Source organism: Phacochoerus africanus, chromosome 2, assembly GCF_016906955.1.
Source record: "Phacochoerus africanus isolate WHEZ1 chromosome 2, ROS_Pafr_v1, whole genome shotgun sequence".
Taxonomy (NCBI): Eukaryota; Metazoa; Chordata; class Mammalia; order Artiodactyla; family Suidae; genus Phacochoerus; species Phacochoerus africanus.
The window spans coordinates 121017204-121030795 of NC_062545.1; the positions used below are offsets into that span (position 1 = coordinate 121017204).

Consider the following 13592-nt stretch of genomic DNA (forward strand, 5'->3'; position numbering starts at 1 on the left):
CCTACTATTCTATTTCCACTGGAAAGACTCCAGTGACTACCAAAATCAAATCAGTCATATTAGCCCTCCCACTGGCCTTTTGGAAGAATTCATAAAATGGATGAATAAAAAAATTAGTCTTTTCTCTCCAGTATATCCTTTGGCAGGAAGATAAGGATTGTGGTAAAGTCCTGCTCTCCCTGTGTGCAGAGACCCAATCCAAGTAAAGGAGAGAAGTTCCAGAGTTCCTGCTGTGGCACAGTGGGTTAAGGATCTGGTATTGTCTCTGAAGAGGGTGCAGGTTCAATGCCAGGTCCAGGAACCTCAATATGCCATGGGTGTGACTGAAAAGAAAAAAAAAAATTGCATTAAAAAAAAATTTCTTCCTCCCTTAATGTTTATCATTACAATTGTATAAATGAAGAAATTAAGTGACATGTCTGACCTTGCCCTGGATTGTCCTCATTGGATCTTACTGTCTTACTTTGTGAAGTAAAGTCTGATTCTACAGTGAATATTTTACTTATTGCTTTACAAAATAGATATTAAAGGTCAATTTTATTTTCAAATCTTTACATGAATTTTAATTTTTTCTTCGGCCATCAGTTATAGTGTATATAACATCATTTCATTTCTGAAAATGGGAGGATTTTGTGATTTATGACATTCCTTGAATCAAATATATTATGAAGGAAATATACCATGAAATCAATAATTTCTTAATTTAGTTTCTGGTCCTTTGCATGAAAACTTTATTAAGAATGTCTTATGGAGAGTTCCCGTCGTGGTGCAGTGGTTAACGAATCCGACTGGGAACCATGTGGTTGCCGGTTCGATCCCTGCCCTTGCTCAGTGGGTTAAGGATCCGGCGTTGCCGTGAGCTGTGGGTAGGTCGCAGACGTGCCTCGGATCCCGCGTTGCTGTGGCTGCGGCGTAGGCCGGTGGTTACAGTTCTGATTTGACCCCTAGCCTGGGAACCTCCCATATGCTGCGGGAGCGGCCCAAGAAATGGCAAAAATACAAAAAAAAAAAAAAGAAAGAAAGAAAAAAAGAATGTCTTATGACCATAAAGAGCAGTGATTTTTTTTTTATTTTTTTTTTGGTGTTTTTAGGGTCGCACCCATAGTATATGCACAGCTCATGGCAACCTGCCAGATCCTTAACCCTCTGAGCGAGGCCGGGGATTAAACCCACATCCTCATGGATACTAGTTGGGTTTGTTAGTGCTGAGTCATAATGGGAATTCCAAGGAGCGGAGATTTATGGTGGGTTTTTATTTTTTTTATTTTTTTTGTCTTTTGTCTTTTTTGTTGTTGTTGTTGTTGTTGCTATTTCTTGGGCCGCTCCCGCGGCATATGGAGGTTCCCAGGCTAGGGGTTGAATCGGAGCTGTAGCCACCGGCCTACGCCAGAGCCACAGCAACGCAGGATCGGAGCCGCGTCTGCAACCTACACCACAGCTCACGGCAACGCCAGATCGTTAACCCACTGAGCAAGGGCAGGGACCGAACCCCCAACCTCATGGTTCCTAGTCGGATTCGTTAACCACTGTGCCACGACGGACTCCTATGGTGGGTTTTTAAATACTTGTCAATTATATGAAGTTTGCTCTTTAAGGTTAAATAATAACTGAAATATAATCTGGTAATTCCTATGATAGCAGGTATGCCAGAAATCAAGGGTAAACTTTATTTTTCTCAGAAATTTCTCAGAGAATTACTATTTCAATTTGTTTAGAGTCATTTAGTATTTGAATTTACATCTGCGTGATCATAAAGCTAGTTTTTTCTCCTAGTTAGGCCTTTTTAAGTTGATTTATTTAAAACAAACAAAAATTATTATAAGTAATACGGTTATCAAATAATAAATCATCTCTTAGATACCAGAGAAATAATTAAGAGAGCTTGTTAGGTCACAATCAATATTTTATGCTCACTAAATTGAAGCACTGTTCCTTTTGAACACTGTTATGAACTAAAATCTAGTTAGGTTACAGTCAATATTTTGTCCTCACTAGCGCTGTTCTTTTGAACAGTATCATGAACTAAGATCTAGATTGAATTAGCCTCTTCTACTTTAAAATGTTTTTAATCAGTGGATATGCAGCTAACTAACTCTTTTGTGTGCCTTTTATAAGAGGGTGCTAGTAGAACATATGTGAGAAGACAAGGAGGCCTACTTTGCAATGTCTAAAAGATGGGAGTTTAGAAAAAGAGCTTAAGGAAAAGTTAGAAAGGAAAGTACTGGCTTTCCTGAAAAGTTTTTTCTTCCTCATCTGTTCAGCTTTTTCTAATTCTACTCTCATTTTGTTTATTTTTCCTTTTATATTTCCCCTTATTATTTTCCTGTTTGTTCTTTCCTACTCCTATATCTTGTTTCCCCTTGTCCTTTTCTTCCCTTTTTTTCCCTTTATTTTGAGCACAGTTCTTAGTTACTTATCCTTCTATTCTTTTCTGATTGTTTTCTTTAAATAATACTCTTGGAGTTCCCGTTGTGGCTCAGTGGTTAACGAATGAGGTTAAGAACCATGAGGTTGCAGGTTCGATCCCTGGCCTTGCTCAGTGGGTTAAGGATCTGGCATTGCCATGAGCTGTGGTATAGGTTGCAGACACGACTCAGATCCCACGTTGCTGTGGCTCTAGCATAGGCCAGCACCTACAGCTTCGATTAGACCCCTAGCCTGGGAACCTCCATATGCCGTGGGTGCAGCCCTAGAAAAGGCAAATAGACCAAAAAAAAAAAAAAACAAAAAACAAAAAAAAGAATATTCTTATCTCCACACAAATGACTGTCCTTGAATTGGTAAGGAGCCAGGAGGGGAATGTGGCTTTGTGTAATTGGAAATTCGAATTGTTGAGGAAAAGGAGATGTTTTGCTATGGCAGCCCATTATAGTCCTCTGGGAAGAGAGTTGCCTTGCAGAATTGTATGAAGTAAAGTTTTACCTTCCTTGGCTTCTGATGAACGCTGTTTACTTTTTGTACCTAGAAAATATCTATTAAAAATTGGGTGAAAAACCCAATAATAAGTAGTTGCATAAATTAGATTGAGGTTTTTTAAGTGAACTCACAAATTGTTTTATTACTATAAAGAGTTGTTTCTTTTGTGTTATGTGTTTGTAACACTTTTAGTTAAAATTATTTTAATGGAAGATATGTAAATAGTAATCATAAATGACATTGCTTCATTAGTCAAGCCTTTACTCTGTAGTATAATCATATGACAAGTTTAAATAACATAAAATACCTGCCTTTTAAAAAATTTTGTTGGAGTACCTGTTGTGGCGTAGCAGAAATGAACCCAACTAGTATCCGTGAGGATGTGGGTTTGATCCTTGGCCTTGCTCAGTAGGTCTGGGATCTGGCATTGTCATGAGCTATGGGGTAGGTCACAGACCTAGCTTGGATCTGGCATTGCTGTGGCGTAGACTAGCAGCTGTAGCTGCGATTTGACCCCTAGCCTGGAAACCTCCTTATGCTGCAGATGTGGCCCTATAAAAACAAAAACAAAAGAAGAAAAAAAATGAAAAATTTTACTGTAGTCTACAACAGTGTTTTTAAAAATTACATAGCATTGTATTTTTTGTTACTGCCATTTAATAGTTATGGTAAACAAATTCAAATTGGTGGGTAATTCCTCTTTTATATTATGGAATATTTGCAAAGGTGGGGAAAGGGTACTCATTTTATTACTTGACTATAAGTAACTTGGAGAACATAGGAATTCATTCCTGAATTTTTGGGTACACAGCCTTGTCATAGCTCATATCAAAGGAGCACCTTCTGTGCTTACAGAATTCTTGTAGGTACCTTTTTGTCTTAGAACCAGCACTATTTCGGAGTTCTCACTGTGGCACAATGGGATTGGCGACATCTTGGGAGCACTGGGATGCAGGTTTGATCCCCACCCACCATAGTGGGTCAAGAATCTGGCATTGCCACAGCTGAAACTTGATGTGGGATCTTGGTTGCTAGATCAGGGATTGAACCTGGGCCACAGTGGTGAAAATGCCAAGTCCTAACTACTAGACTACCACGGAACTCCCTCTTTGGCTTTTAGCATTATTTAGATCCTTATTTCAAGAAGCTCAAAGGGCTTTAGAAAATATTGTTGATCTTAAAATACTAAGGATGATTGAATGAATATCATATTGATTTTTTCACAATCATTAAATTTTGTGTAGGATGATTGAGTGAATATCATATTGACTTTTTTCACAATCATTAAATTTTGTGTATGTATATAAAAATTGAAAAACACTAGTTCTGAGCTCTATAGAATTCTACAAATATAAGCAGCTTTAGAAAAATTGAAGAAACATTTTAGAGCACTGAAAATAATTGAAAGTCCTAATGCCCACCTACAAAATCACTAAGCCTGCCTTTCTTTTGTTCATTTCCATTGGTTATACTAGTTGTGTTGATTATTAATGATAGGGAATTAGTGATTAGAGAATTAGCCAAGGCTTTTCCTTTGGTTTCTTTGAGATTTAGTGTGAAGATATTTGCACCACCTGACCCTCAAAATTACCTACTTTTAGCATTTTAGAGAGTACACTAACTGGCTATCAAGTTGCTATTTAGGAAATAAATTCTCGTGACATACTGACAATTGAGGCCCAGAAACATACATGAATATAATCATTTTAGTGGTGTGTGTGAAAAACTCTTTATTAGAATGTCAGTGTGAATAAGTTAAGTTCTATTTTTAAAAAGCGTAGTAAAATAAAAGTTTTTTTTGTTTTTTGTCTTTTTAGGGCTATACCCGCAACATATGTAGATTCCCAGGCTTGGGGTTGAATCAGAGCTGTAGCCACTGTTGTGTACCACAACCACAGCAATGCCAGATCCCAGCTGTATCTGCGACCTATACCATAGCTTACGGCAACACCAGATCCTTAACCCACTGAGCAAGGCCAGGGATCAAACCTGTGTCCTCATGGTTACTAGTCAGATTCGTTTCCACTGAGCCATGAAGGAAACTCCCTGAAATAAAAGTTAAAGAGCTTCTTTTGCATTGCGTGATGTCCTGACTGCCTTCAATCTGACATTTGTTATAGAGCTAATAATCTGAGCTCACTTTTCCTATCATACCTGAATCCTACAATTGTTCATACTTCAACAAAGATCTCAAGTTGATCTACAACTGCCACAGCTTGTTAGTTAGTTAAATAATGACACTTAACAACTCTGTCTTCTTGCTTATGTATTCATTGAGCTTCTCCCATATGCCAGACACTATCCTAGGCACTGGTAATAGAATGATGGATGTATTAGACCTGACTCCTGCATGCCTAGAGTTTATATTCTGGTTAGATACTAACATTAGAGTTACTACTAACATGTGGAATTGATGAGAGGATTTCTCTCTGCATCTGCTTCCCAGCTGACTTGAAATTTAACTGAAGTTGGGGGCTAGAAAAAATTTGGCAGGTTTTCAAATTCTCCACTGGAAAATATACATTTTGTAACAGTATACTCCTTAAGTTAAGCCTTTTAGCCCCTGCTTCCCTTCCCTGTTTGATTTTCCAACTCCTTCACACCTCTTACTTTACGGCTTTCAAAGTGTCAGGTTTAGTTGGCACATACCAGTCTCTATCAGGTGTAATAGGTATTGAGGAAACAATCCTGAGGTAGGTAAGCACCTCATGTCTCAGTGGCAAAAAATAGATTCAGAGTGGTTGCATGGGCAGAGAAACAAAATTCTGTCAAGATTGCAGAATAGTAGCTATGTAAACTGGTAAATCCAGTTAGAATTCACAGGAAGACAGAGATTGGCAATTAGACATCAAGATGTTTTACAGTGGAGTTCCTGTTGTAGCTCAGTGATTAGCAAATCTGACTAGGAACCATGAGGTTGTGGGTTCGATCCCTGGCGTTGCATGAGCTGTGGTGTAGGTCACAGACGTGGCTCGGATCCCGAGTTGCTATGGCTCTGGCGTAGGCCAGCGACTACAGCTCCCATTAGACCCCTAGCCTGGAAACCTCCATATGCCGTGGGAGAGGCCCTAGAAAAGGCAGAAAAGACAAAAAAAAATTAAAAAATAAAAATAAATAAGATAAGAATGACCTTGATGCTAAACCCAACAAATACCTGAGGCTGAGTCTCCATCCATGATTTACCTTGTGTCAGAATTGGAATTGAATTAAGTGGGGTTAGAGTTTAGATAGGCACAGTGGATGAGACATGGACATAAGTCCTCAAATTTTTAACATTTTACGTACACAGGAGATCTTGGTTTAAGGCCTCACTTTACCATTATGTTGCTCTGTGTGTCTGAGCTGTCACTTTACTTCTCTCAAGCCCAGTTTCTTCGTTCATAGATTAATGAAATACATGTTCTTGATGGTTCTTTTGAGGAGTTTAATTCCTGAGTTTCTATACAGAAACCAAGATGTACTCCCCCCGCCCCTCCGTAACTTATCCCCTTATCCCTTTTGCCCACAAAAGCTACTTACTTTTCTTTGATGATAAACAGATGAACACTTTTGCCAGGCATTATAAGGGTAATATTTCTAAGTGGGATATCCTCTTGGCTTTTTCTGGAACCACATAGTCTAGGCTTTTTCCATGATATCTACATTGAGAGAGTTTTAAACAAGGGAGACATAAGGAAATAAAGTAATAGGTGTCCACATTCCTTTAATATCAGGAGTCATTAAAGATACGTCTGTCTGAGGAACTTTCTAGAATCTATGCTCTGAGTTGGAAGGGTAGCCTCTACCCTAAAAATGTCATTTTTTGTGTGAAATGCAAAATAAGGATAAACTTCCATAATTGAAAATTACTAAGAACTATTGCTAGTGGAAGGAGGATGTGTCTCTGCTTATCGATAATGTGTGTGACCTTGGGCAAATGATTTTACAAATTTAGTTTTTCATTTGTAAGATAAGAAAAAGACCTATGTCACTGCATTTATTTTTATTTTAAATTTAAGAAACAGTATGGTGCTCACTATGTGCCAGACAGTATTCTAAAAATTTTGCAAATAACAACTCAGGTCAATACTATTAATAGAAGGCCAATATTATTATTATCCCCACTTAGTAGATTTAAAAAAACACACAAACTATAGCAAAAAGAGTTTGTATCACTTGTAAGAAGCCGAACAACTAGCAAGTAGCAGAGCTGGTTGCCTGACCTCAGTGTTTTCATATTCTTAACTATTATTTTATGCTACATCATGAGAATTAAAATGAGGAAGCACTTGATAAAACACTCCACAATTGAAGATGATAGTGATCATCTTTGTTGAAGTGAATGTTTGGATTATGTGACTATTAAAATTTATAGCCAATTTTCAAAGAGCTAGCTTATTATAAAAACACATGACTTAGTTTTTCAGAGGGAACCTCAGAATATTCATTGCTTTAATCATAATTTTGAATTTTGATGGTTACTGTACAATGTAGATGTACAGCAGAAATATGTGGTTGAATTTAAACAAACCACACAAAAGTCCAGAAAGTTGCTTTTAAAAGTTAGTCCATGGTAAGTTTGTTTACAGATACCTTGCCTTTTTCATAGTAGAGTGCTGAGGATTGTTTAAAAAAAAAAAAAAAAAAAGAAGAAGAAGAAAGTTCCTGTTGTGGTTCTGTGGTAATGAGCCTGACTTGTATCCATGAGGTTGAGGGTTTGCTCCCTGGCCTTGCTCAGTGGGTTAAGGATCCGGCCTTGCCATGAGCTGTGGTGTAGGTCGAAGACATGGCTTGGATCCCACATGGCTGTGGCTGAGGCATAGGCCGGCGGCTCTAGCTCCAGTTCAACCCCATAGCCTTGGAACTTATATGTACCGCAGGTACAGCCCTGAAAAAACCACCACCAACAAAAAATTTCAGTGTATGTAGAACTTAACCCATTAGGAGACAAATATCCATGAAATATTATGAGTATTTTTAATAAATGGATGAGTTGGTGTAATGGGAAGTGTCTTCGGTTTGAGAGAAGGTTGACTAAAGTTACTGGTACAGTCCGTCCGTGGAACAGAGTGAAACTTAACCAGTTGGATATGAAATTTATGACCTTAGCGTTGTGTGCCAGTACCCTGAAGTAACCATTCACAGCATATGTGGCTTATGTAAGTTCTGGGGAAGAGTACAAAGTAAGTGAAAGGTAATTGTGGAAATGAGATAGGAAAGGACTCTTTTGTAGGAAAAATGGAGCCAGAAAATCTCTTCAGAAAGCTTGGGATTGGTAGACAAGAGAGGAGAGAAGAACTTAATAGGTAAAAAAGAATAGTGGCACTAGGCGGGAAATGGATAGAGCATACTATAGAGATCAGTTGGGTAGAACAGAGAGACCAGGTAGGGAGCAGTGAAAAATGAGAATAGGAGCCAGAGGTGGTGAAGTTGCACCTCAGTGTGTAACTTCAAGAGGTAGTTGTTCACATCAGAATGTGGCAATGCGCAGCCAGAGTAGCTGGCTCTGTATGGTGGCCCTGGCCCTAAGGTCAGGCTTAGGAATTTACACTGGGTTCAGTAGGTGGTTAGTGAGCTGGTAAAATAAACAAACAGAAAATACTTTGAGCTGAAAGGAATGTAATGGAATGACTTTTTAGGAAGATTAATCTGCATCAGGGTGCATGATGAATAAGAAAGGGCCTGAGTTCTAGACCACAGCTAGGAGACTGGTGTCATAATTTACGTGTAAAGTGGTAAGAACCTAACTTGGTAACTGTTTTGAGGTTAAAAAGGAAGGTTTAATTTCAAGAGAAATTTGAAAACAAATTAGTAAAATTCAGTGACTGGATTTTAGGACTGTAAAGCAGGAGAATCTCCTGCCCCTATACCATAGTCTTAGAAGGGAACTTTTTTTATTTTCTCTTGGGTCTTGGAGATAATCTTGTGGGAGTGATGACCTTGTGTGTTTAATACTTATATTGTGATACATGAATTACCATTGTGTTAAGAGAGGACTTGGAAAGTAGGCTTTTGTATTTATTATCTGTACTCTTCAGAATAATTGACAATGTGTGTCACATCTGTCTAATCTTCCATCATCACCATCTACTGAGACCGCTTTTGTCAAAGTCACCGAAGACTTCCTTATTGTCAAATGCAATGGTCATTTTTTTGTTCATATTTTATTAAACCTCACTAGTATTTCAGACCATTGTCCACGCCCTCCATGAAACATTTTTTTTTCCTCTCAGCTTCCATGATATCATACTTGACAGCTCCTTTTGTTGGTTCATTATCTTCTACCAGATCTCTGCTTGTTAGAATGCCCCAGAGCCCTTATCTTGAATACCCTCTATATGTTTCTAGGTAATTCTTGCCTCTAAATACTATCCAAATGCCAGTGATTCCCTAGACTATACCCCCATCCTTGGAAAACCCAACCTGCTAACCACTAGTATACCTACTCTGATTCTTTATCCTCTATTTTGTTATCAACATAGCAGTCAGGGCAATCATTTAAAAATGTAAATCGGGGAGTTCCCAATGTGGCTCAGTGGGTTAAGAACCCAACTAATACCCTTGAGGTTGCAGGTTCAACCGCTGGCCTTGCTCAGTGGGTTAAAGGATGTAGTGTTGCTGCAAGCTGCGCTGTAGGTCACAGACACTGCTCAGATCTGGCATTGCTGTGGCCATGGCTATGGTGTAGGCTGACAGCTGCAGCTCTTATTTGATCCCTGGCTTGGGAACTTCCACATGTGATGACTGGATCACTTTGCTATACAGCAGAAATTGACAGAACATTGCAAATCAACTATAATAGAAAAAATAAAAATCTAAATAAATAAGTAAACTTTATTTCCTACTACTTTCCCTCTGTGCTATTGCCTTTCCAGCATCACTTACCTTCTTTTAGTTCCTGTGACATTACCCCTCTATTCTTACTTTAGACCCTGTGCTCAGAACGCTCATCCCCCTAATTTTTGAATGGCTTGTTCCTTGTTCATATCTCAAGTTCAATGTCATCTGTCCAGAAAAGCCTTCCGTGAACAGTCAGTATAAAGCATTCATGTAGTTACTCTCAGTTTTTGCAGTTATGGAAGTTCTGTTGTGGTTCAGCAGAAACAAATCTGACTAGTATCCATGAGGATGAGGTATCGATCCTTAGCCTCGCTTAGTGGGTCAGGGATATGGTGTTGCCATGAGCTGTGGTGTAGGTTGCAGATACGGCTAGGATCCCATGTTGCTGTGGCTGTTGCATAGGCCAGCAGCTACAGCTCCAATTTGACTTCTAGTCTGGGAACTTCCATATGCCTCAGATGCGGCCCTAAAAAACAAAAAATAAAGTTTTTTCGTAAATATGGTATAGCACTTAGCACCATCTTAATACCTCCATACTGGTTGTATCAACTGAGAGTCCATTTCTCTGAGCATAGTCTCTTGCACTAGTTCTTAACACCTATTTTTTCAGATTCATCCATTAATTTCTCATATTATCAGTTTGAGATACTAGTTCTTACCTAATTATTATTATTATTATTATTATTGTTGTTGTTGTTGTTGTTTTATGGCTGCACATGCAGCATATGGAGGTTCCCAGGCTAGGGGTCTAATCGGAGCTGTAGTGGCGGCCTACACCACAGCCACAGAAACACAGGATCCGAGCCACCTGTGACCTACACCACAGCTCACGGCAACGCTAGGTCCTTAACCCGCTGAGCAAGACCAGGGATCAAACCAGCAACCTCATGGTTCCTAGTCGGATTCGTTAACCACTGAGCCATGACAGGAATTCCTTGCCTAATTATTTTTAAAGTTAATTTTTAAAGAGAAAAAAGAAAGCAAAGCAAAGCAGATAAGTGTTTCTAATTTTTCAACATCAGAACTAGTATTCTGTTACCCATGTATGTCTTCACAAATTTTTCTGCTAAGTAACTGGACTATGACCTACGTAGCAGGAGTTTTACAAAACAATAACTCTAATTAACTAAAATATATGACACTATGTAATGCTTTTGTTTACATGTTATTTTTCAGTTAGTAGGCTTTATCGTTTATCAAATGCCGGTCAGAGAACAGTAATTTATTTAAAATTTAGTTTATGTGTTTTCTTTATAGGACTTAATACTTCGTTGCACATATGTATATATTTCTATGCATATGTGCACTGTGCACATGTGACTCCACAAACAAATGATTATAACATTCTCTTCAAAGTTGTGTTTTCACTTAGGTTGTAAATAATCTTTCCTTGTCAAAAGTAGATCTATGTCATTATTTTAGTTAAAACTGTACCAAAGTATATTTAACCAGTCCCTCTTTGTTGGGCATTTAGATTACAATTTTTTGATTAGTATAAACATTTATATAAATACCTTTCAACATTCAGCTCTGTGTACTTGTTCTACTATTTTGTTGGGATAAATTCATAGTAGGAGAATTTTAAATCATATTACCAGATTATCAACCATAAGGTTGAAAAGACATGATTTTTAGAGAAATTTTATCAATCCTCCAAATTACTCTTATGCTTCTCTTCCCATTTCATTCCATATATGAGGGATATGAAATTTGCCTTGGCAAGTTTAGAAGTAAATTGAGTAGCATATACAGTAGCACAGTGATTAGAAAGACATTATTCCATTTCCTTTAGACAGAACTTTGAAGTATCCTAGGTTTTTGTTTTAAATCAAGGATCCAGAGACACCATCATGAAATGTTTACGTTGAGTACCAGTTCAGAGGGGCTCCTGGTTAGGAGAAGGAAATAGTGGTTCTGGTGTCTCCCCTAGGTTTTCTCTGAACTCCTTCTGAAGAGCAGAGATTCATAGATACTCAAGGTTGAAAGAACCACTGCAAGTCTAATTCAGCTGCCACTTGACAGCTAAATCCCTTCAACCACATCCCTGACAATTATCTGTCTGTCCCTGAATCCCTGGTGATAAAGAATGTACTTAACCAGGTTGGTCCATTTCACCTCTAAGTCATTCTGATTGTTCAGAGTTTTCCCAGTAGCCAAATTATTTACCTCTTCTGTTGGACAGAACAGATGAAGAACTTTATTAAGATGGCTGAACTCCAGAGCCGGAAGATTGTGCCACTGAAAAAGCAGCCAGTCAGGTCATAGCTGAGGAACTTCCATATGCCTCTGGTACAGCCATACAAAAAGAATGGTGATAATAGTTTCCACCTTCTAGAACTGCTTTGAGGATTAAATGAGTTAATGTATGGGAAGCTGTGAGAAGTGGCAATGCCTGACAGTGTTTCTAAGTGTTGGCTGTTACCTCATATGTTGCAAATAGTTATTTTAGGGAAGTTTTTCTGAATGGTCTTAAAATACCAGCTCAATCAAGATGGCCCTCAAGGCTCCTTTTCCTGATAAGCCTTCCTGAGGCTAGAAATAGGTACTCCTCATCATCCCCTTCAGGGCTATTCACAATTTGGCTCCAGTCCTGCCTTTTCTACACTTTCTTCAATTGAATACTCCACTTAAGTTGAACTTTGTCTCTCACCTACCACTTTTGCAAAATTTTACCACAGTTATCTGAACTTCTTTGGAAATTATTTTATGCTTTAGTGTTCTATTTGTTTTTAAAATCATCTCTGAATCACATCAGTGCAATGAAATCATTGCAATACTGGCCTGTACCTCCTGCTGGATAATTATAAAATGTCTTCCTCTCAAACAACTACTGCTGTGTAGCAAAGTCAGAGAAGGAATCTGTGGCTGTGAGTGTCCACATCATAGAATTAGGGCTGTAAGAATAAGGAACTGATTAAAGAAGGGAGAAAGTCCGAGAAAGGGAGACACATGCATTTGGATCTGCTACTTTTTCTAATTTTTAATAACAGTATTAAAACATCTTACCTAAAAATATGCAACCTAATGAGACATTTTTACATTTTGGCTATTGGTGAAGTTTTGTTTGGGGAAACTATTGTATTTGATATCCAAAAATATAATTATCTGAAGCATTATAAATGTATTCCTAAATCTTAAATATTTTAAAGTTTGTATAAAAACAGTTTTATGCCATAATTTTAATCAGTTTTGTCTTAATTAAAATTTGGAATTATCTGGAGTTCCAGTCATGGCTCAGTGGTTAACGAATTCGACTAGGAACCATGAGGCTGCGGGTTCAATCCCCGGCCTTGTTGCCGTGAGCTATGGTGTAGGTTGCAGACGCGGCTCGGATCCTGAGTTGCTGTGGCTCTGGTGTAGGCTGGTGGCTACAGCTCCGATTCAACCCCTAGCCTGGGAACCTCCATATTCCATGGGAGCGGCCCAAGAAATTAAAAAAAAAAAAATTTGGAATTATCTATCATTACCTGACTTCTGTGTACCTTGTGAATTAAGAGTTTATTGTATTTTAATTGCCTCATTTTTATACTCTTTTCATTCTTGGTTAGTGAGTATGCTTGAATATGGGCTATGACATTAGTTATTTTAGGCATAAAAAATGAATTATCAAGAGTACATTAAAGCAAAGACCCATGTTTCTTTTTTTTTTTATACTAGATACTCTAGATGAATATTTTGAATATGATGCAGAGGAGTTCTTGGTCTCTTTGGCCTTGTTAATAACAGAAGGACGAACACCTGAATGTTCCGTTAAAGGTCGGACAGAAAGTTTCCATTGCCCTCCAGCACAGTCCTGTTACCCAGTAACTGCTAAACATGAATGTAGTGACAAGCTGGCTCAGGTGAGTAGTGTGTGT

At 38.2% G+C, this 13592-nt stretch overlaps 1 protein-coding gene across 8 annotated transcripts in view; it reads left to right on the forward strand.

The window, feature by feature from the left end:
• The window catches only part of ATOSA (atos homolog A), a 103514-nt gene that overhangs the window by 46700 nt on the left and 43222 nt on the right, over positions 1 to 13592 (forward strand). For all 8 annotated transcript variants that reach the window (XR_007133088.1, XR_007133086.1, XR_007133087.1 and 5 more), the window contains one exon: positions 13393 to 13577. Coding sequence is in view for 4 of the 8 variants with exons in the window: in XM_047766312.1 (XP_047622268.1) it covers positions 13393 to 13577 (185 nt within the window). In the remaining 4 variants the exon portion in view is untranslated. Of the gene's footprint in view, positions 1 to 13392; positions 13578 to 13592 lie in introns of those variants that run through there.